Source organism: Pristiophorus japonicus, chromosome 2, assembly GCF_044704955.1.
Source record: "Pristiophorus japonicus isolate sPriJap1 chromosome 2, sPriJap1.hap1, whole genome shotgun sequence".
NCBI classification, from domain to species: Eukaryota; Metazoa; Chordata; class Chondrichthyes; family Pristiophoridae; genus Pristiophorus; species Pristiophorus japonicus.
The window spans coordinates 128,131,281-128,157,346 of record NC_091978.1 but is presented as its reverse complement, the minus strand read 5'-3'; the positions used below and the strand labels follow the sequence as shown (position 1 = coordinate 128,157,346).

General features: G+C 44.6%; 1 protein-coding gene across 6 annotated transcripts in view; it reads right to left on the bottom strand.

Moving 5' to 3' along the window:
- ipo11 (importin 11) overlaps positions 1-26,066 on the bottom strand; it is a 928,775-nt gene that overhangs the window by 629,368 nt on the left and 273,341 nt on the right. For 5 of the 6 annotated variants that reach the window (XM_070869309.1, XM_070869300.1, XM_070869331.1 and 2 more), the window contains 2 exons: positions 24,016-24,208; positions 11,367-11,519 (listed from right to left, as the gene is read on the bottom strand). In XM_070869309.1, the coding sequence (XP_070725410.1) occupies positions 11,367-11,519; positions 24,016-24,208 (346 nt within the window). The remainder of the gene's footprint in view (positions 1-11,366; positions 11,520-24,015; positions 24,209-26,066) is intronic. The other variant, XM_070869323.1, reaches the window with a different exon arrangement.

Below are 26,066 nucleotides of genomic sequence, written 5' to 3'. Positions count from 1 at the left end.
GCCATACGGCCCCTTGAGCCTGCTCCACCACTTAATACGATCATGGCTGATCTGATCATGGACTCATGTCCACTCCCCTGCCCGCTCCCCATAAACCCGTATTCCCTTATCAGTTAAGAAACTGTTTTCTACCTCATGCAGTGTTGGGAGTTTTACTCAGGTGGTGGCGGGTAGCATGTTGTGGGATGGGGTCGAAAAAATACGAGTCAAAGGCAGTCTCGATTGAGAAAATTTTCGAAGTGCTCCATCCAGCGGGCCCTGACTGCCTCGGTGTCCTTGATGAGTGTTTCCCCTCTTCTTGACCAGCAGTGAGGTGGGGCCTTGGGTGTTTGGACCGTAGGTGGCCTTGACAGCAATGAAGAATCCTCGCACATCATGTCTGTTGGCCAGCTGCTGTATCTCCTGTGCTTTCTCCATCCACCACCTGTTCTTTAGGTCCTGGGTTTTTTGTTGGACCTCAGCCTTGAGCCATCTGTAATGCTGGTTTGCTGCTCCTGAATTGGGTTATTGATTAAGGTTCAGAAATGCCCTGCGCTTGCGATCTATTAGTTCTTGGATCTCCTGATCGTTCTCATCAAACCAATCCTGGATTGTTCAGCCACCTAAGGACTCATTTAAAGAGTGGAAGCAACTCTTCCTCGACTCCGAGGGACTGCCTATGATGATGAAAAAACTGTCTATCTCGGTCTTAAATTTATTCAATGTCCCAGCTTCCAGAACTCCGAGGCAGCAAATCCACAGATTTACAACCCTCAGAGACGAAATTCCTCCTCATCTCAGTTTTAAATGGGCAGCCCTTATTATAAGATTATGTCCCCTAGTTCCAGTCTCCCCCATCAGTGGAAATATCCTCTCTGCATCCACCTTGTCAAGCCCCCTCATAATCTTATACGTTTCGATAAGATCACCTATCATTCTTCTGAATTCCAATGAGTAGAGGCCCAACCTACTCAACCTTTTCTCATAAGTCAACCTTTCATCTCCGGAATCAACCGAGTGAACCTTCTCTGAACTGCCTCTAAAGTAAGTATGTCATTTTGAAAATATGGAAATCAAAACTGCACGCAGTCTTCCAGGTGTGGCCTCATCAATACCCTATATAACTGTAGCAAGACTTCCCTGCTTTTATACTCCATCCCCTTTGCAATAAAGGCCAAGATTCCATTGGCCTTCCTGATCACTTGCTGTACCTGCATACTAACCTTTTGTGTTTCATGCACAAGTACCCCCAGGTCCCGCTGTGCGGCAGCACTTTGCAATCTTTCTCAATTTAAATAATAGTTTGCTCTTTGATTTTTTTTCTGCCAAAGTGCATAACCTCATACTTTCCAACATTATACTCCATTTACCAAATTTTTGCACACTTACTTAGCCTGTCTATGTCCTTTTGCAGATTTTTTGGGTCCTCCTCTCACATTGCTTTTCCTCCCATCTTTGTATCGTCAGCAAACTTGGCTACGTTACACTCAGTCCCTTCTTCCAAGTCGTTAATATAGATTGTAAATAGTTAGGGACCCAGCACCGATCCCTGCAGCACCCCACTAGTTACTGACTGCCAACCCGAGAATGAACCATTTGTCCCGACTCTCTGTTTTCTGTTAGTTAGCCAATCCTCTATCCATGCTAATATATTACCCCGCAATCCCGTGAACTTTTATCTTGTGCAGTAACCTTTATGTGGCATCTTGTCAAATGCCTTCTGGAAGTCCAAATACACCACCATTCACTGGTTCCCCTTTATCCACCCTGTTCGTTACATCCTCAAAGAATTCCAGCAAATTTGTCAAACATGCCTTCCCCTTCATAAATCCATGGTGACTCTGCCTGACTGAATTATGTTTTTCCAAATATCCTGCTACTGCTTCTTTAATAACGGACTCCAACATTTTCCCAACCACAGATGTTAGGCTAACTGGTCTATCGTTTCCTGCTTTTTGTCTGCCTCCTTTTTTAAATAGGGGCATTACATTTGCAGTTTTTCAATCTGCTGGGACCTCTCCAGAATCCAGGGAATTTTGGTAAATTACAACCAATGCATCCACTATCCCTGCCGCTACTTCTCTTAAGACCCGAGGATGCAAGCCATCAAGTCCAGGGTATTTATCCACCTTTAGTCCCATTATCTTACTGAGTAGCACCTCCTTAGTGATTGTGATTATGTTAAGGGGCTATGGGAGGGGGGGCGGGGGGAGGAACTTGACTATCCACTGTTGGAATATTGTTAGTGTCCTCTACCGTAAAGACTGATAAAAAATATTTATTCAGAGTTTCTGCCATCTCCATGTTCCCCATTACTAATTCCCTGGTCTCGTCCTCTCAGGGACCAACATTTACTTGAGCCACTCTTTTCCTTTTTATATACCTATAGAAACTCTTGCTCTCTGTTTTTATATTTTGTGCTAGTTTATTTTCATAGTCTATCTTCCCTTTCTTAATTTTTTTTAGTCATTCTTTGCTAGCTTTTAAAAGCTTCCCAATCTTCTGTCCACCCACTAGTTTTGGCCATTTTGTATGCCCTCGTTTTTAAATTGGATACCGTCCTTTATTTCTTTCGGTAGCCACAGATGGCTATCTTTTTTTTTGCACCCTTTCCTCCTCACTGGAATATATTTTTCTTGAGAGTTGTGAAATATCTCCTTCGAGAGGAAAGCTAGTGAGGGGAAAGGGAGGGAATTAGACAATGAGGGGAAAAGCGGGATGGCGCACAGGGAATGAGGGTGGACAAAAGTGATGTCAGGTAGAAAACAACTCTGGGCAAAGTGGGTATATGCTCCAGGGACAAAATAGTGGGGAGCGGGAGAAGCTGCTAGGTTCGCATGCAGGGCAACAAGCAGGAGTTGTCGCAATATAGCATGTTTCACATTTCCTTGGATTAAATTTCAGCTGACAACTATCTGTCTGCTCGACTAACTTGGCTACGTCCTCCTAAAGTTACTTACTGTCCTCTTCACATTTAAATACGATCCCTAGTCTTGTCTTCTGCAAATTTTCATATTTTACCACCTATACGTTCAAGACCATTTAAAATTAAGTTCACAATCTACATTAGCAGAAAATACAATGTTTTTTAAATCAATATTGAGAATGCAGCCAATTCAAGGCAAGTTGATTACTGTAATTTATCTTGCCGTTTACTCTCCTTCAAACCATCAGCAATCTTCAAACCAGCTCTAAACATAATTAGACATAGAAAACAAGATGTCACTATAAAATATTCCCCCTCCTCTCTTGCCCTTTCCCACTTCCTCCTCCCTTCCGTCGTCCCGCGTTCCCTCTTGAAAAAGTCCCCGGCATTAGATGTTCAACACTTATTCCTCATTGAACTAAAAAAAGGAATTGCATTTATACAGCTCCTTTCACGACCACCGAACGTCCCAAAGCGCTTACAGCTAATTAAGTAGTCACTGTTGCAATGTAAGAAACACAAGCAGCCAATTTGCACACAGCAAGCTCCCACAAACAGCAATGTGATCATGACCAGATAATCTGTTTTTGTTATGTTGGTTGAGGGATAAACATTGGCCAGGACATTGGGGATAACTCCCTTTGCTCTTCTTCAAAATATTGCCATGAGATCTTTTACGTCCATCTGAGAGAGGAGATGGGGCCTCGGTTTAACGTCTCATCCGAAAGATGGCACCTCCGGCAGTGCAGCTCTCCCTCAGTACTGTATGGAGTTTCAGCCCAGAGTTTTATGCTCAAGTCTCTGGGTTGGGAGTCTGACTGAGAGGCGAGAATGCTACCCACTGAGCCACGGCTGGCAATACTGCCTTAGAGCAGTGTGCAGGTTTGTCCTCTATCATAATATGAAGAAATTACTCTACATTTAAAGGTTAGCTGCTGCACGAAAACAATTTCAGCTTCAAAGGATTGCCTTTTTGCTCCCCAATGTTTCAAAGGAGATAGGGGCAGTCCTGTGCAACACTAAGCTACACAGATTCAGTGGTCTCGGACTTGATCCCTGCCTTGTGTTGAGCTAGCCTACATCAGTTAAGACAACAGTTCAGTTGTAACAACTGGCCTCTGTGCTCCTAGGTTAGAGAAGTTCTCATTGCTATCTGGTGACCCAAATGAAAAATAACGCGTGTTGTCATTGAATGAAAATAGGATTGATGTGATGCCCTCAACAATCAAATAGACCATCCCTATTCACTGTCTAGGTGCATACATGAAAAATGGCATGCACCAATGGAATTGTAGCCCTGCAAGAGTCAGGTGTATCAGGAGTAGGAAGAAAAGAAGAATTGGAGGAAAAATGTCAAAACATGAGCTTTCAGAAAACATCCAGCAAATTAAATGCAGCTATCCTACAGGTTCCGAATTTCATGTAGTTTTAAATGTCAGTTAAACTTCACCTTTGTACAAATTACACTGGATGAGGTACAGTGCTACTGATCAGATAGAGTACGCAGTAAAAACAATATTTCAAATTTGAAAGCGGCATTGAAAATCACACAAGTAACACTCCCACTACAAGGCTAATGCAGTTTGGGGTTCAGAAGCTGACTGTTCAATTACAATAAAACAAAATGTTCCATACTGTTGCACACGACTTTTCAGTAAAATTAAAGATCAATTTTAGGTTAGCTCAGTGAAATCCAGTGATCAATCACGGCCACACCGTCATACAGACTTTTACTAATTGAGTGCATCTTATGGCATGAAAAATGTTACGCCAGATGTGGGTGCAGCTTTTACATCAGTGCAACCTATGAACCCTTTGTTTTTGTTGTAATTTATACTTCATAAAGAAAAACGTGAGCTTTGTTTTCAGTCAAAACAATGGACCAATATAATATACAAGGCCCTGCGGAATTTCAAACATTTAAATTTGTAATGCCAAATCTACCCCAACCACACATTTTCACTGTTTTGAGAACCTGTACTGTCTCCTTTCAAGTCTTTCCTCCTGAAAAAAATATGTTGAGTTGCTTCATCCTTTCTTCATAACTTAGTCCTCAAGGCTTGGAGCCATGCTGATAATTCTTCTCTGAACATTTTCTAATTCATGCATGTTCTTTTTAAGATATGGTAACCAGAACTGCACTCGGCCTCATATTAATCTGCAAATGGTCAATGCAACTTCTTCCGGAAGAGCCTTCAAGATGCATCCTTGTATCCCAACAAGACTTGTTCATAATTGTTTTGAGAATATGATCATTGATCGTTCCCAAATCTGCTTCCAACTCTGCCAATTTCTCTGTACATTTCCTGTTACCCGTTTCTATATACATTACCTTACATTTATCTGCATTAAATCTATCTGCCATTATCTCAACCCATCCACATAACTGGTCCAAGTGTCTCTGAAGATAGTTAATCTTTCTAATCACTAACTTCCCACGGACCTTTGTGCCATCAGAAAATGTATCATGGCAGATGCTCTGACCCGTATCATTCACAATGATCGTAAAAATGCTGGGGTTTCAGAACAGTTACCCATGGAACTCCATTGGCTATTTCTTCCCCAAACAAAGTATTTTCTGTTTAACAACACTTTTGATGCCAAGCCAGTTCTTGATTCAACGTGCCACTTATTCTAAGGATATCCAATCTTATGGATACAGAGACCTGAATACAAGAGGGCGAGGGAGGGAGGGAGGGGACGGATGAGGGCGGTGGAGGGCGGTGGAGGGCGGTGGAGGGCGGTGGAGGGCGGTGGAGGGCGGTGGAGGGCGGTGGAGGGCGGTGGAGGGCGGTGGAGGGCGGTGGAGGGCGGTGGAGGGCGGTGGAGGGCGGTGGAGGGCGGTGGAGGGCGGTGGAGGGCGGTGGAGGGCGGTGGAGGGCGGTGGAGGGCGGTGGAGGGCGGTGGAGGGCGGTGGAGGGCGGTGGAGGGAGGAGAGGGCGGAGAAGGGCGGTGGAGGGCGGAGAAGGGCGGAGGAGGGCGGTGGAGGGCGGTGGAGGGCGGTGGAGGGCGGTGGAGGGCGGTGGAGGGCGGTGGAGGGCGGTGGAGGGCGGTGGAGGGCGGTGGAGGGCGGTGGAGGGCGGTGGAGGGAGGAGAGGGCGGTGGAGGGAGGAGAGGGCGGTGGAGGACGGAGAGGGCGGAGAAGGGCGGTGGAGGGCGGAGAAGGGCGGTGGAGGGCGGAGAAGGGCGGTGGAGGGCGGAGAAGGGCGGTGGAGGGCTGAGGAGGGCGGTGGAGGGCTGAGGAGGGCGGAGAGGGCGGTGGAGGGCGGTGGAGGGAGGAGAGGGCGGTGGAGGGAGGAGAGGGCGGTGGAGGGAGGAGAGGGCGGGTGGAGGACGGAGAGGGCGGAGAAGGGCGGTGGAGGGCGGAGAAGGGCGGTGGAGGGCGGAGAAGGGCGGTGGAGGGCTGAGAGGGCGGTGGAGGGCGGAGAGGGCGGTGGAGGGAGGAGGAGGGCGGTGGAGGGAGGAGAGGGCGGTGGAGGGAGGAGAGGGCGGTGGAGGGAGGAGAGGGCGGTGGAGGGAGGAGAGGGCGGTGGAGGGAGGAGAGGGCGGTGGAGGGAGGAGAGGGCGGTGGAGGGAGGAGAGGGCGGTGGAGGGAGGAGAGGGCGGTGGAGGGAGGAGAGGGCGGTGGAGGGAGGAGAGGGCGGTGGAGGGAGGAGAGGGCGGTGGAGGGAGGAGAGGGCGGTGGAGGGAGGAGAGGGCGGTGGAGGGAGGAGAGGGCGGTGGAGGGAGGAGAGGGCGGTGGAGGGAGGAGAGGGCGGTGGAGGGAGGAGAGGGCGGTGGAGGGAGGAGAGGGCGGTGGAGGGAGGAGAGGGCGGTGGAGGGAGGAGAGGGCGGTGGAGGGAGGAGAGGGCGGTGGAGGGAGGAGAGGGCGGTGGAGGGAGGAGAGGGCGGTGGAGGGAGGAGAGGGCGGTGGAGGGAGGAGAGGGCGGTGGAGGGAGGAGAGGGCGGTGGAGGGAGGAGAGGGCGGTGGAGGGAGGAGAGGGCGGTGGAGGGAGGAGAGGGCGGTGGAGGGAGGAGAGGGCGGTGGAGGGAGGAGAGGGCGGTGGAGGGAGGAGAGGGCGGTGGAGGGAGGAGAGGGCGGTGGAGGGAGGAGAGGGCGGTGGAGGGAGGAGAGGGCGGTGGAGGGAGGAGAGGGCGGTGGAGGGAGGAGAGGGCGGTGGAGGGAGGAGAGGGCGGTGGAGGGAGGAGAGGGCGGTGGAGGGAGGAGAGGGCGGTGGAGGGAGGAGAGGGCGGTGGAGGGAGGAGAGGGCGGTGGAGGGAGGAGGGGGCGGTGGAGGGAGGAGGGGGCGGTGGAGGGAGGAGAGGGCGGTGGAGGGAGCAAGTGAGTCCCAAAGTTTTTTCATATAGGAGCCTTAGAATCAGAGACCATTTTTACCCAATTAATCTAGACTGCATTTCAACCCAACATCAGAATGCAATGCCCAGTGAGCTCTTTAATTCAAACTATTAAAGCTTCAATATATTTGAATTTAAAGCCCAATGAAAGGTGTCACCAGAGAGAAAGGGATCTAGTTTGTCTAGTGACATGTCAAAATGAAACTTTATAAAAGCATTCCCTTCACAGTCTCGGTGGGAGCTGCATGGAACAGGGCAATTTTTTTTTGCAGATGTGATCCTCCTGTGATACCGAATAAGCAATGGAATAGTCAGTAAATGTTGGATACATCTTGCAATGCTGTGAGAAGAATTAATCAGTGTCTTGGTGATGTAGCTAGCCAAATACCAGCATTCAAGTAATGTAAGTAAGATAAAGAGAAACTGATTAGCTGAGAATCGAGTCATTACGCTGTAGATTTTATTACAATGCAGTAAAAAGTGGTTCGTCCAGATGCTTAATCCTTTTCCAAACTTGTTATGACTAACCATCTTATTTCTTTGTCAAAAGGCTAACAGCTAGCAACATTTCTTGCAGAGGCATCCCATTGAGAACATTGATCTTAGGGCTACAGCTTTAATACATGGGTTACTTATTCCTCAATCCTAGCTTTCTGGGATAATGAATATCTACAGTACCATTATAAAAGGTAGTTTAGCCTCGCTCACATCATAATTTTTCATCCAGTATCATTAAAATGGCAACTGGAATCTGCCATAGTAGCAGAACCTCATTCTTCTTTTCATGTTCATATGTATTATTTCTGAATGACATGAATCCCATTTCAAGGTCGGTATTAGAACCACTGCCCTTTTTGATATATATTGATGACCTGGGACTTTGGTATGCAGGGCATCATTTCAAAAGTCTGCAGATGACACAAAACTCGGAAATGCAGTAAACACTGAAGAGGATAGTAACAGACCTCAAAAGGACATTAGCTGGTGAAATTGGTAAGACACATGGCAGAGGCGGCCTCGATAGCGAGGAGTGCGCGTCAAACCACAGCACCAGCCAGTGTGTAAAACCTCCAGCTGGCCAGGTTTGTCATCCAAAATGCATCATCAGACGTTTAACACGTGGTGCCGCGATTTTTTTTTCAACTGACGCCACCCACGCTGGGACTGATGCCGGACCAGGGATGTTCCCGGACTAAAGAGTCCCGGACTGGAGAGGTACAATCTATATTGATTAAAAAAACAATTACAACTGTGAAGAGGGATAATATGTTGGAATAAAATGAGGCCATATGGGTTGCATTGAAGAACAAAAAAGGGACAATCACACTGCTGGGAGTGTACTATAGGCCCCCAAACAGTCAGAGGGAGATAGAAGAGCAAATATATAGGCACATTGCTGAAAGTGCAAAAACTACAGGGCAGTAATAGTAGGTGATTTGAACTACCCTAATATTAACTGGGATACAATTTGTGTGAAAGGTATAGAGGGCACAGAATTCCTAAAATGCATTCAGGAGAACTTTTTTTAGCCAGTATGTAGCAAGTCCAACAAGGGAGGAGCAGTTCTGGACTTAGCTTTAGGAAATAGAAAATAGGTGCAGGAGTAGGCCATTCGGCCCTTCGAGCCTGCACCACAATTCAATATGATCATGGCTGATCATTTCCTCAGTACCCCTTTCCTGCTTTCTCTCCATACTCCTTGATCCCCTTAGCCGTAAGGCCATATCTAACTCCCTTTTGAATATATCCAATGAACTGGCATCAACAACTCTCTGCGGCAGGGAATTCCACAGGTTAACAACTCTGAGTGAAGAAGTTTCTCCTCATTCTCAGTCCTAAATGGCCTACCCCTTATTCTAAGACTGTGTCCCCTGGTTCTGGACTTCCCCAACATCAGGAACATTCTACCCGCATCTAACCCTGTCCCGTCCCATCAGAATCTTATATGTTTCGATGAGATCCCCTCTCATCCTTCTAAACTCCAACGTGTAAAGGCCCAGTTGATCCAGTCTCTCCTCATATGTCAGTCCTGCCATCCCAGGAATCAGTCTGATGAACCTTCGCTGCACTCCTTCAATAGCAAGAACGTCCTTCCTCAGATTACGAGACCAAAACTGAACACCTATTCCAGGTGAGGCCTCACTAAGGCCCTGTACAACTGCAGTAAGACCTCCCTGCTCCTATACTCAAATCCCCTAGCTATGAAGGCCAACATACCATTTGCCTTCTTCACCGCCTGTTGTACCTGCATGTCAACTTTCAAAGACTGATGCACCATGACACCAAGGTCTCGTTGCACCTCCCCTTTTCCTAATCTGCCGCCATTCAGATAATATTTTGTCCTCGCGTTTTTGCCCCCAAAGTGGATAACCTCACATTTATCCACATTATACTGCATCTGCCATGCATCTGCCCACTCACCTAACCTGTCCAAGTCACCCTGCAGCCTCTTAGCGTCCTCCTCACAGCTCACACCTCCACCCAATTTAGTGTCATCTGCAAACTTGGAGATATTACACTCAATTCCTTCATCTAAAATAATTAATGTATATTGTAAAGAGCTGGGGTCCAAGCACTGAGCCCTGCGGCACTCCACTAGTCACTGCCTGCCATTCTGAAAAGGACCCGTTTATCCCGACTCTCTGCTTCCTGTCTGCCAACCAGTTCTCTATCCACGTCGGTACATTATCCCCTATCTCTTGTGTGGGACCTTGTCAAAAGCCTTTTGAAAGTCCAAATACACCACATCCACTGGTTCTCCCTTGTCCACTTTGCTAGTTACATCCTCAAACCATTTTTGATTCTATGAGTATGACTAGTCTGCTGCTCTCCCAATTTTGACACAAATCCCCAGATGTTAGTGAGGAGGACTTTGCAGAGTTGACTGGGCTGGGTGTGGTGTCATCATGTCTAAAGCCAGTCCGTAGGTCGATGCCAGGTGGTGCGTTCACTTTTCTTATTACTGTATTATTGTTTCTCGGAGCTAGGCCATTTCAGAGGGCAGTCAACCACATTGTTGTCGGTCTGGAGTAACATTTAGGCCAGACCAGGTAAGGACGGCAGATTTACTTCTCGAAAGGACATTAGTGAAACAGATGGGTTTTTGACGACAATCTGGTAGTTTCATGGTCACCATTATTGACACTAGCTTTTTATTCCAGATTTATTTAATTAACTGAATTTAAAATCCCCAGCTGCCGTGGTGAGATTTGAACTCACATGTCTGGATTATTAATCCAGGCCTCTGGATTACTCGTCCAGTAACATAACTACTATGCTACTGTTCCCAAAGATATTGATTGCATTTATATGCAACATAAAACTTCAATTTCTCAGCAAATTTATCAGCCAATACATCTGTGTTACAGTCACATTATTATGTCACATACAACCTTCTCGCCACAGCATGCCTCAAGTTACCTTGAAAAATGCTTCAAACCACCATACGGCAGCATAACAATATGTGAACCCAAACAGTAAATCCCCAATGGGTAATATCTGAAAATATACACACCAAACCGTATGTTATATTTAGTTTGAGTGCATCTTCCAAGTTCATATCTTGCTTCACATAGATTTTTTGCTCTGTGTTCTTGTTTACTTACTATGTTTCAGCTTGTGTTGTAATATTTTGAATAAATGAGTATTTTATGCTAATTGCATGGAACCCACAATAAGTTTAATTCCAAGATATAGATTTATGTTATGGCAATAGATAATTTAGGCATCATCAAACCAGTGACTTAAAATGAAATATTGGCCCTGAAATTCCGGCCTCCCCGGGTCCGTACGAAGTTTGTACGGACCCGGGAAGGCATTGGAAAAGTCAGCTTTTGGCGTGCAATGCGCATGCGCTGAAAACCGGCTTTTCCGATCTGTCAAGTTTCTGGCTTGACAGATCCGCCGCAGATCGGGAGCGAGGACACATCTAAGTGCAAATTTCCGATATTTATGCATACAAATGTCCTCAAAAATCTTGCGCCTGAAAAAGCAGATGTATAGCCTACTTTTACAGGTATGTTTTAAAAAACACAAAAAACATAAAAATAAAGTTATGAAAACATATGTTATCATTAAAAACCCTCCCCACAACGGTAAGTTTATTTTAAAAACTTTAAAAACTTACCAAAGCCCTCGGGGTCTTCCTCCCACATAGACAGTTCCTCTGGAGTCAGAAGGAAATAATGAGATACCAATCTTCTACAGATTTCAGTTAAAGTTGAATAGTTGAAAAAACATATTTTTATTTTATGTGCTTCTAAAGTTTCAGGCTTGCTTTCTAAAATGAAATGAAAAAGAAATGGCAGGTCAGTTACAAAATCTTGTAACAACTACTAATTTTCTATTTGATTCACATTCTCAACAATACCTATATGTTCATATTTCCTCACATGGGCAGTTTTAGGTTTTAGGTAAGCAACAGTGAGGTGCTTCCGCACTGGTGAAATAAAACTAAGATACTCAATCTGCAACATTCTCATGCACTTGAATGAAAAACTTAAAGGGCTGGAAGCAAGTTGGCTGCCCACCTTCTTGGTTGAAAAATGCTAATTAGTAAAGGGGAAAAAACAGATGTGTTTGGGGATCTCAGTAGACAATACATTATTCATTTGAAAGAGAATGTCTAAGTAGAATTCATACACAATGGTTTTAAGATTTTATGATGGTCCTCACATTTGGAATAACTAATTTTTTTCAAAATAATTTTTTGGAATGTAGGCGTCACTGGCATTTACTGATCATTCATAGTTACCCTTGAGAAGATAATGGTGCACCTTCTTCTTGAACTGCTGTTTATCAATTATTTATCCGATTTCTACAGATCAAAGTGTAAACACAGAAATCAACTTTACATTTAACCAAGTAATCTTTATAGTTTGTCCTGCGTTGTCCAGACCATGAAATACAGCCATCGTCACAGAACTTTTTTTTTTCTCATGTAGTTGCAAAAGATTATCCTACCAATTTAAATTGCTGCTGTGTAAAATAATGGGCTACAGAAAATTGCTGCCATAACAATCCTTGCAGCAGAAATTCGCATGACAACTCTGGAGCTTCACAAGCTATGCCACTGCATACAACCACAAGCAATCCATTGCAAACACAGTTTATCTACTACTAATGGATCTCCCATGTCATTTGCTCACAGGGTGTCTGATAAAATAGTCTTTTACAAAGAAGTGAACACGCTGTAGAACTTAATAAAGTAGGTTGTGGAAAAAAGCTATTTCATTTATAAGGATTTGAGACAGGCATGGGAGCAATTAAGTTAACATTGGTAAGAAAATATTGAAGATTTTTGGGGAGTAGTTGGTATTTGAATCACAATACTGAAGAGTGAGTGAAGGAGTGTGTAGTTGGGAGGGTAGATGGAGTAATAGGGTAGTGCATATTTTTTTTATAAGGAGTTGAAGTAGTAAGCGTGCACAGTGTGCAATACTTAGATTTTAGGTCAGTGAGTGATTGCAGAAAAAAATTACCTTGAGAAAAAGATAGTGGCAGACACACAAGAAAAAGAGAGGGGCAAAGGAATTTGAAAAATAAGGCCAAAAAGTCAGTAGGGAACAAAACTTTCAGATAAAAGACAGAAAGGAACAGGCCCTAAAATGTAAAAAAAAAAAGACACTGGGAAACATATAAAAGACAAAACAACATGTGAACTGTGTACTTACAAACACAAACAGCACAATGAGGGCATTGAAAAAAGCACAACAAACAGAGAGCAACAGCACAGCAGGGCAACTTAAAAAAAAGAACAGGCTTATTTTAAAAAACATGTACAACAGAACAACCACCATTTTCAGGCTTTTGTGATAGACACTGGCCCGGATTTTGCAGGGTCTATGACAGCGTACGTGGTGTGTATGCGGCCATAAGTGCCTCGCAAGTTCTAGGTTTACACAAGCGCTGTGCATACGCGAACCGGAACTTGTTGACAGATCCTCCGCATCCCCGGGAAATGGACATTCGCTGGTGGAGAGTTGGGCTATTTGCCCATCTATTGCTCAGCGAATGCCCATGAAACTCTTATGCCTGGTAAATGCAGACGTTAGGGCCTCCTTTTACCAGCATATGGGTTTAAAAATTAAAACATTTTAAAATAATTTTAACATTCAAAAACCTGTAAAATAAGTGTTTTATTTAGCTCCATGAAAAATGTTTACAGTTATTTTTCAAAAAATTACATTTTTTGTTTTAAATGTTTGTAACTAAATTGTATTTTAATTTTAAACATGTAATTTTTTTAATTTCAGTGTTGTTAAAATGTATTTTTTGATGATTCCTATTAAGCTTATGGGGATTCAATTGTGTAAATGGAATCTCCATAAGCGTAATGAGAATCCCCTTTTTGATTGGTTGGGCTGGCCCACATGAATCGCATGCATGGGCCTTTACCTGCGTACGTGTAGCGGCCCAGGAGCGCGAGTCTCTGTGGATCCAGGACCATCGGGTAGGTTCGTAGCTTAATTGTGGTTCGGAGGCATCCACCCGCAGGAAGCCTCCAACCGCAAATTCAGGCCTATTCTCTCAGTTTCAACACTACTGGTCACTCTTGGAAGGGGACCTATGCAGAGAGTGCACCATTTCCATCCAATATCTAGTTAAAAAATAGCATGATCCAGAGGTTGTAAAAGGTAACCTTGACTCTATAAACCGGCTACTGAAGTATGATGTGCTTACATGTGAATTCTCCTCTATTTATGGAAGGCAAACTAAACTAACAATTTATCGAGATGAAATGCAGATTCAACCAACTGATTTATTTTACACAAAATTATGTAAATAAAAAGCATATCGTTTTCACAGCACGATCAATTTTCCTATACTTCTGTTATGAAACATTATAGATGCAACTCATCTTCTCTAGCTAGGCTGGTTCAGACTAGTAAAGCATGATCATCACAAAATTCCCATGCTTAGTGCCAGCTGTTATGGTCGGTTTAAAGAAAAAAAATGTCACTCGCCACACTTCCACCGATTACCAGCACAGGTCGCCATATTGGGAAGGGCGATAGTGCAGCCGGAAAAATTCAAATGAGGCAGGTCGTGATATCAATCAGCGTGTAACGCTGCTTTGGCGTACGGCCTGCTATTTTGGGACGTCACCGCTCCACTATATACCCTGCCCAAAGCACGTGCAGCCAAACGTGCGTGCAGCTGCACAACAGATGTCTCACCAGTGCTACTTAAAGAGACACACGCAACTTTCAGTTAAGTTTTGATTTTTGCTTTTGCACTGGTTCTTTTACAGTTTATTTTGAGTGGTGGCTTAGTGTAAGACATTCAAAAAGTTGTTAAGTTGGCAGGGAATTTAGGGAATGCTGTTGGACATTGCAAGGCGTGGCTCTTAAAGGAAGGTCTCTGAGAACATCACTTGCTCCCCATCCTGGGGGCTCTAGTTGCAGTCCCCCTTAGGAACATCACTACACTTGTAGGCCAGTTAGCCCCTTGAGCCTGTTCCGCCATTCAATGAGATCAAAGCTGATCTGCGACCTAATTCCATATACCTGCATTTGCCCATTATCCCTTAATATCTTTGGTTAACAAAAATTTCATCAACCTCAGATTTAAAACTAACAATTAATCTAGCATCAATTGCCATTTGCAGAAGAGTTCCAAACATCTACCACCCTTTGTGAGTAGAATTGTTTCCTAAATTCACTCCGAAAAGGTCTGGCTCTAATTTTTTAGACTATGCTCCCTAGTCCTAGACTCCCCTACGTGTGGAAATAGCTTCTCTCTATCTATCCTATCTGTTCCCCGTAATACCTTTAAAAAATGTCGATCAAACCACCCCTTAACCACTTAAATTCCAGGGAATACAACCCAACTTTGTGTAATCCATCCTTATAATTTAAACCATGGGAGTCCAGGTACCATTCTAGTAAACCTACGCTGCACTCCCTCCAAGGCCAATATACCCTTCCTAATATGTGGTGCACAAAACTGCTCACAGTACTACAGGTGTGGTCTTGGGCTGCAGCATGACATAGAGATGGAGCAGTGAAGCAGCAAAAGGGACAAGCTGCTCGCAGAGAGAGGAGGAGGGCTCTCAGCAGGAGGCTTTACCCACCTTGGGTTTTTAGGGAGTACTTCTCCTATCTGCACCTAAGCCACAAACAGTGTGTTCATCAGCTCTGCTTCACTAAGGAGGTGGTCACAGAACTCTGCCACCGCCTGTAGGCAAACCTGGAACCTCGAAGCAGGGCGAGGATGGCGCTGCCAATGGCCCTCAATTGCAGCGCAAGCTTGGTCAAAGAGGTGGGTTTTAAGGGTGGTCTTAAAGGAGGCGAGGGATGTGGAACGGAGGAGAGGTTTATGGAGGCAATTCCAGAACTTTGGGTCAAGACAGCTGAAGACATGGCCGGAAATGGTAGGGCAAAAGCAGTGGGACATGCAAAAGGTGGAGGACCGCATAGTTCTCAGAGGCTTTGTGTGGCTGGAGAAAGTTAGAGGTAGGCTGGCAGAAATATAGCCCAGTGAGCATAGGTGGGTGGGACTTGGTGGGCAGAAGATGGGCAGCACAGTTTTGGATAAGTTGAAGTTTAGAGTGTGAAGGAAGGAACAATGGACATAGAGTGTTGGAATAGTTAAGTCTGGAGGTGACAAAGGCATGGATGATGGCTTCAACAGCAGCTGAGCAGAGGCAGTGGCAGAAGTGGGCAATGCAACAAAGGTGGAAGTAGGTGATATTTGTCGTGGAGAAAATATGGGATTCGAAATTTAGCTCAGGATTGAGCAGGATACTGAGGTTGTAAACAGACTGGTTCAACCTGAGCCAGTGGCCGGGGAGGGGTATGGAATCAATGACAAGGATACGGAGTTTGTGGCAGGGGCCAAGGACAATGGTTTCAATCTTCCTAGTGTTTAATTGGAGGAAACTGCAGCTCCTCCCAAGACTGACTATCAAATGAGCAGTCTGACAGTACAAAAACAGTGGAGCTGTTGGGACAGGTAGAGCTGGGTGTTGTCAGCATACGTCTGGAACTGACACCATGTCGGCAGATGATGTCGCCAAGGGGCAGCATATATCCTGAGTTTCGAGAAGGGGGCCCCCAAGGATAGATTCTTGGGGGACTCCAGAAGTAACAGTGCAGGAGCGGGTAGAAAAGCCATTGCTGGCGATGTCCTAGACACTGACTCTATCCCTCTCCTCAACTCTTCGCTGAGGCTGAACAACACTGTTCGCAGCCTTGGTGTCATATTTGACCCTAAAGTGAGCTTTCGACCACATATCCACAGCATAACTAAAACCGCCTATTTCCACTTCCGTAATATTGCCCGTCTCCGCCCTTGCTTCAGCTCATCCGCTGCTGAAGCGCTCACCCATGCCTTTGTTACCTCTAGACTTGACTATTCCAATGCACTCCTGGCCGACATCCCACATTCTACCCTACGTAAACTAGAGGTGATCCAAAACTCGACTGCCCATGTCCTAACTCGCTCCAAGTCCTACTCAACCATCACCCGTGCTCGCTGACCTACATTGGTTTCCGGTTAAACAGCGCCTTCAATTTCAAAATGCTCATCCTTATTTTCAAATCCCTCCATGGCCTCACCCCTCCCTATCTCTGTAATTTCCTCCAGCCGCTCCCCCGCAGCGAGATGTCTGCGCTCCTCTAATTCTGCCCTCCTAAGCATCCCTGATCGCTCAACCATTGGTGGCCATGCCTTCTGTTGCCTAGGCTCCAAGCTCTGGAACTCCCTGCTCAAACCTCTCCGCCTCGCTATCCTCCTTTAAGATGCTCCTTAAAACATACCTCTTTGACCAAGCTTGTGGTCACCTGCACTAATTTCCACTTATGCGGCTCGGCATCAAATTTTTATCGCAAAATACTCCTGTGTAGCGCCTTGGAACATTTCATTATGTTAAAGGCGCTATAAATAAAAGTTGTTGTTCTTGTTCTGACTACAATTAGATCGGTAAGAGTGGTAATCTCACTGAGCTGGACAATGAAGGAAAGGCGTTGGAGGAGAATGATGTGGTTGTCTGTGTCAAAGGCTGCAATGAGGTCGAGGGACACAAGGAAGGATAATACACTATGATCACAATCACACAGGTTGTCATGTATGACTTGCTCATTGTTAGTGACAAAGAAGTCCATGAGCTCCTTACAGTTATGTAAGGCTTATTTTCACCAGCAAATATTTATACCAACTGGTCAAGTTTGCAGTATCTTCTTGATCCCTGCCTTAATTTTTTCTGTGTGTTCAGCTGTGTGAAAATAAGCAGGGGACCGTGATTAAGTTTTAGTCTAATTCCATGTACACCACTGAATCAGAAAAGAGTCAAATATATATTTAGCATGAAACCCCACAGTAAGCTACTGTAGGAAATTCAATTACATCCTATTTTCAATCAAAATAATTTTGCAATACTATGCCATTTTGCAGGTAGTGAATCCACACAATGTATAATGATCAACAAAAATACTAGACCAGTAACAGAAGTTGTCAAGAGTTTTTCACATTGCAGCATAGATCAAATGAAGAGGTTCAGTATGGACTGTACAAAATGAGATCTTTTAGGAGTTAGACTATAATTTTATCTCGAGTCTCTGCTTACTTTCATAAATCACAAGAACAAAGACTTCATCAGAACCCTTCAACTAAACTGCATCCTTTTCAGTGCCCGCCCACGATTTACATCTGTATTTCACAAATCAATTCCCATTACCTTTTCACTGAAACTATGCTCCTCGCAAAATTTAGATTTATGATTATTTTTCTGTAACATTACATTTTTCTTCACTATCACACACTGAAGCAGAAATGTTTGCGCTTCAAATCCCTTATGACATATCAGGTCAAACAAAACAGCCACTTTCCAAGCTTTATCAGAGATAGCAGAGGCACTATTAATGTTGGAAAGTGTGAGGTCATGCACCATGGCAGAAAAAAAAAAATCGAGGAGCAAGTTATTATTTAAATAGAGAAAGATTGCAAAGTGCTGCAGTACAGCGGGACCTAGGGGTACTTGTGCATGAAACACAAAAGGATAGTAGGCAGGTACAGCAAGTGATCAGGAAGGCTAATGGTATCTTGGCCTTTATTGCAAAGGGGATGGAGTATAAAAGCAGGGAGGTCTTGCTACAGCTATACAAGGGATTGGTGAGGCCACACCTGGAATACTGCGTGCAGTTTTGGTTTCCATATTTACGAAACGATACACTTGCTTTGGAGGCAGTTCAGAGAAGGTTCACTAGGTTGATTCCGGAGATGAGGGGGTTGACCTATGAGGAAAGGTTGAGTAGGTTGGGCTTCTACTCATTGGAATTCAGAAGAATGAGAGGTATTCTTATTGAAACGTATAAGATTATGAGGGGGCTTGACAAGGTGGATGCAGAGAGGATGTTTCCACTGATGGGGGAGACTAGAATTAGAGGGCATGATCTTAGAATAAGGGGCCGCCCATTTAAAATAGAGACGAGGAAAAATTTCTTTTCTCAGAGGGTTGTAAATTTGGAATTCGCTGCCTCAGAGAGCTGTGAAAGCTGGGACAGTGAATAAATGTAAGACAAAAATAGACAGTTTCTTAAATGATAAGGGAATAAGGGGTTATGGGGAGTGGGCAGGGAAGTGGAGCTGAGTCCATGATCGGATCAGCCATGATCTTATTGAATGGTGAAGCAGGCTCAAGGGGCCGTATGGCCTACTCCTGTTCCTATTTCTTATCTTCTTATTACATACATGCAACAATTCATTAGAAAGGGGAATAGTGCCAGAGGACTGAGGAGCAGCTAATGTTATTTCTATATTTAAAAAGAGAGATAGAACAAGTCGAGGGAACTATAGACAAGTTAGCTTGACGTCTATGGTAGGAAAGATAATGGAATCTTTACTCAAAGATGTAATAGAAAAACATCTAGAAACCAAAAATGTAATAAAGAATCGGCAGTTTAGATTTCAAAGAGAAGTTAATGCTTGACCAATTTTATTGAATTCTTTGAAGAAGTAACAGAAAGAGTAGACAAGGGTAATACAATGGATGTAATATATTTGAATCTTCAAAAGGCGTGGTAGACTCATGACCAAGTTCACAGTATGTGGAGTCAGGGGACAGGTAGAAGAATGGATAGCAAGCTGGCTACAAAACAGAAAACAGAAAGTGGGGTTAAGGGCAGCTAATCAGACTGGCAAAGGTAGGAAGTGGTGTTCCACAGGGATTGGTGCTGGGACCACTGCTGTTCACAATTTACATAAATGATTTGGACTCAGAAGTACAACTTCTAAAGTTGCAGGCGATACCAAATTGGGGAGTATAGTTAATACATGGGAAGAATGCTACAAAATACAAGACAACATTAATAAGCTTGCAAAAGTTACTCGCTGGAGTTCAGAAGGATGAGGGGTGATCTTATAGAAACATTTAAAATCATGAAAGGGATAGACAAGATAGAGGCAGAGAGATTGTTTCCACTGGTAGGGGAGGCTAGAACTGGGGGGCACAGCCTCAAAATACGGGGGAGCCAATTTAATACCGAGTTGAAAAGGAATTTCTTCTCCCAGAGGGTTGTGAATCTGTGGAATTCTCTGCCCAAGGAAGCAGTTGAGGCTAGCTCATTGAATGTATTCAAATTACAGATAGATAGATTTTTAACCAATAAGGGAATTAAGGGTTACGGGGAGAGGATGGGTAAGTGGAACTGAGTCCACGGCCAGATCAGCCATGATCTTATTGAATGGCGGAGCAGGCTCGAGGGGCTAGATGGCCTACTCCTGTTCCTAATTCTTATGTTCTTATGTTATGTTCTTAAAATGGGCGTTCAATTGGCTAATGAATTTCAATATAGATACGTATGAGGTGATGCATTTTGGTAGGAAGAATAAGGAAGCCACACACTGCTTGGATAAATAAGTGTTTAAAAGGGGTAGAGGTGCAAAGGGATCTTGGTATACATAGGATATACGGCACAGAAACAGGTCATTCGGCCCATGTCGGATACAGACATACAAATCACTAAAAGTAGCGACACAGGTTAATAACGCCATAAAATGCAAACCATGCACTGGGGTTAATTTCTGGAAAGGTAGAATTGAAAAGCAGTGAAGTCATATTAAACTTGTATCGAACTTTGGTTAGACCACACTTGAAGTACTGTGCACAGTTCTGGTCTCCATATTATAAAAAGGATATAGAAGCACTGGAGAAGGTACAAAAAAGATTTCCTTGAATGGTACCAGAGCTGAGAGTTAGAATTCTCAGGAAAAATTGAACGGGTAGGGGCTCTTTTCTCTGGCAAAGAGAAGGCAGAGGACCGATCTGATAGAGCTCTTTAACATAATGAATGTAACTCGATGTAACAACTAGGGGCTGGATTTTCAGCTTGCTGCCGCCTCTGTTTTCGCCCCGGAAGGGCGGCAATGGCAATGGTAAGCTCTTCCGGGTGAGTGGCCAGCTTCCAGCACCCCGCCGGGGTTTGTGGGGTCGGTTTCGACGGGGCGCAGAGCATTAATGCCCTTGGTTTAGAAACATAGAAAATAGGTGGAGGAGGAGGCCAATCGGCCCTTCGAGCCTGCACCACCATTCAATAAAATCATGGCTGAACATGCAACTTCAGTACCCCATTCCTGCTTTCTCTCCATACCCCTTGATCACTTTAGCTGTAAGGACCACATCTAACTCCCTTTTGAATATATCTAACGAACTGGCCTCAACAACTTTCTGTGGTAGAGAATTCCACAGGTTCACTATTCGCTGAGTGAAGAAGTTTCACCTCATCTTGTTCCTAAATGGCTTACCCCTTATCCTTAGACTGTGACCCCTGGTTCTGGACTTCCTCAACATCGGAAACATTCTTCCTGCATCTAACCTGTCCAATCCCGTCAGAATTTTATATGTTTCTATGAGATCCCCTCTCATTCTTCTAAATTCCAGTGAATATAAGCCTAGTCGATCTAGTATTTCTTCTTATGTCAGTCCTGTCATCCCGGGAATCAGTCTGGTGAACCTTCGCTGCACTCCCTCAATATCAAGAATGTCCTTCCTCAGAACTGCACACAATATTCAAGGTGTGGCCTCACCAAGGCCCTGTACAACTGCAGGAAGACCTCCCTGCTCCTATATTCAAATCATCTCGCTATGAAGGCCAACATGCCATTTGCCTTCTTTACCGCCTGCTGTACCTGCATGCCAACTTTCAATGACTGATGTACCATGACACCCAGGTCTCGTTGCACCTCCCCTTTTCCTAATCTGTCACCATTCAGATAATATTCTACCTTCCTGTTTTTGCCACCAAAGTGGATAACCTCACATTTATCTACATTATACTGCATCTGCCACGCATTTGCCCACTCACCTAACCTGTCTAAGTCATCTTGCAGTCTCTTAGCATCCTCCTCACAGCTCACACTGCCACTCAGCTTAGTGTCATCTGCAAACTTGGAGATATTACATTCAATTCCTTCATCGAAATCATTAATGTATATTGTAAATAGCTGGGGTCCCAACAGTGAACCTTGCGGTACCCCACTAGTCACTGCCTGCCATTCTGAAAAGGACCCGTTTATTCCTACACTTTGCTTCCTGTCTGCCAACCAGTTCTCTAGCCACGTTAATACATTACCCCCAATACCATGTGCTTTAAGTTTGCACACTAATCTCTTGTGTGGGACCTTGTCAAAGCCTTTTGAAAGTCCAAATAAACCACATCCACTGGTTCTCCCCTATCCACTCTACTAGTTACATCCTCAAAAAATTCTAGAAGATTGGTAAAGCATGATTTCCCTTTCATAAATCCATGCTGACTTGGACTGATCCTGTCACTTCTTCCCAAATGCGCCGCTATTACATCTTTAATAACTGATTCCAACATTTTCCCCATTACCGATGTCAGGCTAACCGATCTATAATTCCCTGTTTACGCTCTCCCTCCTTTTTTAAAAAGTGGGATTACATTAGCTACCCTCCAATCCATAGGAACTGAACCAGAGTCCATAGAATGTTGGAAAATGACCACCAATGCATCACTATTTCGAGGGCCACTTCCTTCCGTACTCTGGGATGCAGAGTATCAGGCCCCAGGGATTTATCGGCTCCAGCCCGATCCGTAGCTTTCCATGGAGTGTTGTGCTGGGACCACCTGTGAAAACAGGCAGTCCGACCTGTAGCAGCTACAGCGAGGCAAGTGCACCGCAGGTAAGTGTAATTGTTTTTTATCTTTATTTTTTTGCGATTTATTTGTGGTGGCTTGAGTTACTTAATGTCTTTGGTGTTTTTTTTTTCTCCCCAAGCCTATCCTTAGAGCGCACCGAGGCTCGGGATTTTCGCTTGCTCAACCGGCCTAGCGTCCTAAGAGAGGTGTGCAATGCCTCCCTTAGCGCTCCACCCCACACTCAGGGCCCAGCAGCCCAATTTTGCTGACTAAGGCGCAAACTGTTCCCGGACGCTATCAGGACCACCCTGCCTCCATTACAGCCCCAAAATGAGCAAAACTGAAAATCCAGCCCTCAGTGGATTAAGAAAAATGCAGGATGTGAAAGAAATAATGCATTCATTTCTGATATACTTAATGAAGACATCGTGGACCACTTCCTTTAACTCGGGAGCCTCCTATCAACAAGAGCAGGCATTGACGACGAGAGCCAACACCACCTCCAGTGCACCAGTGCAGCCTTCGGCCGCCTGAGGGAAAGAGTGTTTGAAGATCAGTCCCTCAAAACTGTCACCAAGGTCATGGTCTACAGGGCCGTGTAATACCCGCCATCCTGTATGGCTCAGAGACATGGACCATGTACAGTGGACACCTCAAGTCACTGGAGAAATACCATCAGCGATGGCTCCGCAAGATCCTGCAAATCCCCTGGGAGGACAGACACACAAACGTTAGCGTCCTCGTCCAGGCCAACATCCCCAGCATTGAAGCACTGACCATACTTGATCAGCTCCGTTGGGCAGGCCACATAGTTCGCATGCCAGACACAAGATTCCCAAAGCAAGCGTTCTACTCGGAACTCGTCCACAGCAAACGAGCCAAAGGTGGGCAGAGAAAACGTTACAAGGACACCCTCAAAACCTCCCTGATAAAGGCCGACATCCCACTGACAGCTGTGAGTCCCTGGCCATAGACCACCCTAAGTGGAGGAAGTGCATTCGGGAGGCTGAGCTCCTCAAGTATCGTCGCCGAGAGCATGCAGAAATCAAGCACAGGCAGCGGAAGGAGCGTGCGGCAGCCAGGCTCCCTGCCCATCCTTTTCCTCAACGACTATCTGTCCCACCTGTGACAGAGACTGTGGTTCTCGTATTGGACTGTACAACCACCTAAGAACTCATGCTAAGAGTGGAAGCAAGTCTTCCTCGATTCCGAGGGACTGCCTATGATGATGATGACTTAATGAAATTAATTTGATATACTTTAAGGGAAAGGCTTCAAATTATTTATTTTAGAAAATGAAATATTATCCCAGTTGTCTAGAAAATGTCTGATTTCTAATCAATTGAAAAAAAAATATATCAGTTTTATTTAATTAAACATCTTCCTCCAAAATAAATGCCAATATTTATGGTGCAAAAGCTTCAAGCAACACTTCAGACACAGAACCAATTTCCTTTCCATTTGCTGGAAAGCAAATTCCATAACACTGACAGAAATCATTGGTTAAATTTTAGAAAATACAACTGAACATAAACCAAATTTTTACATTCAGCTTTAAATTATTTTCTACAAACTAATTAACTAGAGATGCAATCTAATGCAATCAAATTGACAAGAATTATGGTCAAGGTTTTTATGCAGGAAGGAAATAAAGTACATGCATGGAAGTAATTGTACCTTCGGTATTCTTTGCCGGTTTGTAAGCATCATTTTTGACAATCATTTTAATGAGGTTCATACACTGAACAATGAACCGCTCAAATGCCACACCCTCGCCAGCGCCTGTAAATACGTAGCGAACAGCAAACTCCAATGACCTCTGAATCAACGAGATGAATGAAAATGGGTGATAGTCCAAAAAGTCCAAAAGCTGCAATCAACAAAGACAGATAAGTTAGATATTTACAAAAGCAAAATACTGCGGATGCTGGAAATCTGAAATAAAAACAGAAGATACTGGAAATACTCAGCAGGTCAGGGAGCATCTGTGGAGAGAGAAACAGAGTTAGGGTCATCGACCTTTGAAATGTTAACTGTTTCTCTCTGACCTGCGGAGTATTTCCAGCATTTTCTGTTTTTATTAAGTTAAATATTTAATTGTTGGTAAACAGGATAGCACGTTAAATTGTTGTCGAGCATGGTAAATAAAATCTTTAACTTAATTACACAACTTTCTGGAAAAATTAGCAAAAAAATTCAGCACAGTAAATGTTTCAAATGAGCAAACCCTATGTTTTGTTTGAGTTATGATCAAGAATCTTACTTCCTCTAAAACAACCCTTGTTTACTTAGACTGTCATTCAAAACGCAAGTCTACTCTTGAAATAAAATAAAAGCATGGAAGGAGAGGGGGGCCATTCAGCCGATCAGGCCTGTTCCTTCTTCAAAGCATATTTACAATTCCTCCTGTTCAGGTGTCTGGCGGCAGCAGGATTGAGCACGAGGCTTGGGTGAGGTGCTCTCAGATTGGGGAGTGGCGGCATCTCCCTTGGGCTTTTAAACCATTATACAGCTCACTCAGCCTTTGTTTGGGGCAGTAGGGGCAATCAGCAACTTTAAAGTTGCATGGAGTAAATTAAAGGTTGCAATGGAGGACAGAGGGCCTGCTTCAGGATCACAGCCCTTCCCATTGCAGAAACCGGCATTTGACATTTTACACTGACTGCAAGATTTAATGTTCAAAGCCAGTCTTTGGTTAGGGTTAGCAGGTGGGGGGTGGGCCGGGGGTGTGGTTAGGGTGATGTTAGGGTTAACAGGTATCAGTCGCATATGGGAGTGGGGGGGGGGGCGGGAAAGAGGGGCAGGGAAAACGTCAATTAACAACTTACAATTCAGTGACTGCTGGGTGTCAAATACTACATTGTACTTTAACAAGTAATGCATTTGCAGCCTGCATTCGGGTTGACTGGCTGCCTCTAATATTACATTTTACAAGTGCCTGTAATTTTTCATGCTTGATGCTTGTGTGTCGTCATTTCAGTTAGTTAAATGTTAGATGTGTACCAATGCAACCACATTCTGTCAACACTCAATGGCCAGAGTTACGCACCATCCAGTGCAAACCTCAAGCAATGTGAGATTACATCCTGGTGATGGCCTCACATAAATCCTGGATTCAATGAGCTCAGGAGTCAACATGACTCAGTATATACTCCCAAGAAAAGACAACACCCCATGGCATTATATGAAAAAAAGCATTCGGGTCAACATTCTCTCCTCAACCACTAGCACTGGTCAGTCAACTCATTGTTGTTGCTGGGAACTTGTCATATGCAAAATGGCTGCTGCATTTCCCCACACAACAGTTAGTGCAATTCAAAGCAACTCAATGTATGTGAAGCACTATGTAAATTCAAGTATTTCCTTCTTTCATATCATCATAGGCAGTCGCTCGAAATCGAGGAAGACTTACTTCCACTCTAAAAATGAGTTCTCAGGTGACTGTACAGTCCAATACGGGAATTGCAGTCTCTGTCACAGGTGGGCAGACAGTGGTTAAAGGAAGGGATGGGTGGGGAGTCTGGTTTACCGCACGCTCCTTCCGCTATCCGCGCTTAATTCCTGCATGCTCTCAGCGACGAAACTCGAGGTGCTCAATGCCCTTCCGGATGCTCTTCCTCCACTTAGGGTGGTGTTGGGCCAGGGATTCCCAGGTGCCAGTGGGGATGTTGCACTTTATCAAAGAGGCTTTGAGGGTGTCCTTGAAATGTTTCCTCTGCCCACCTGGG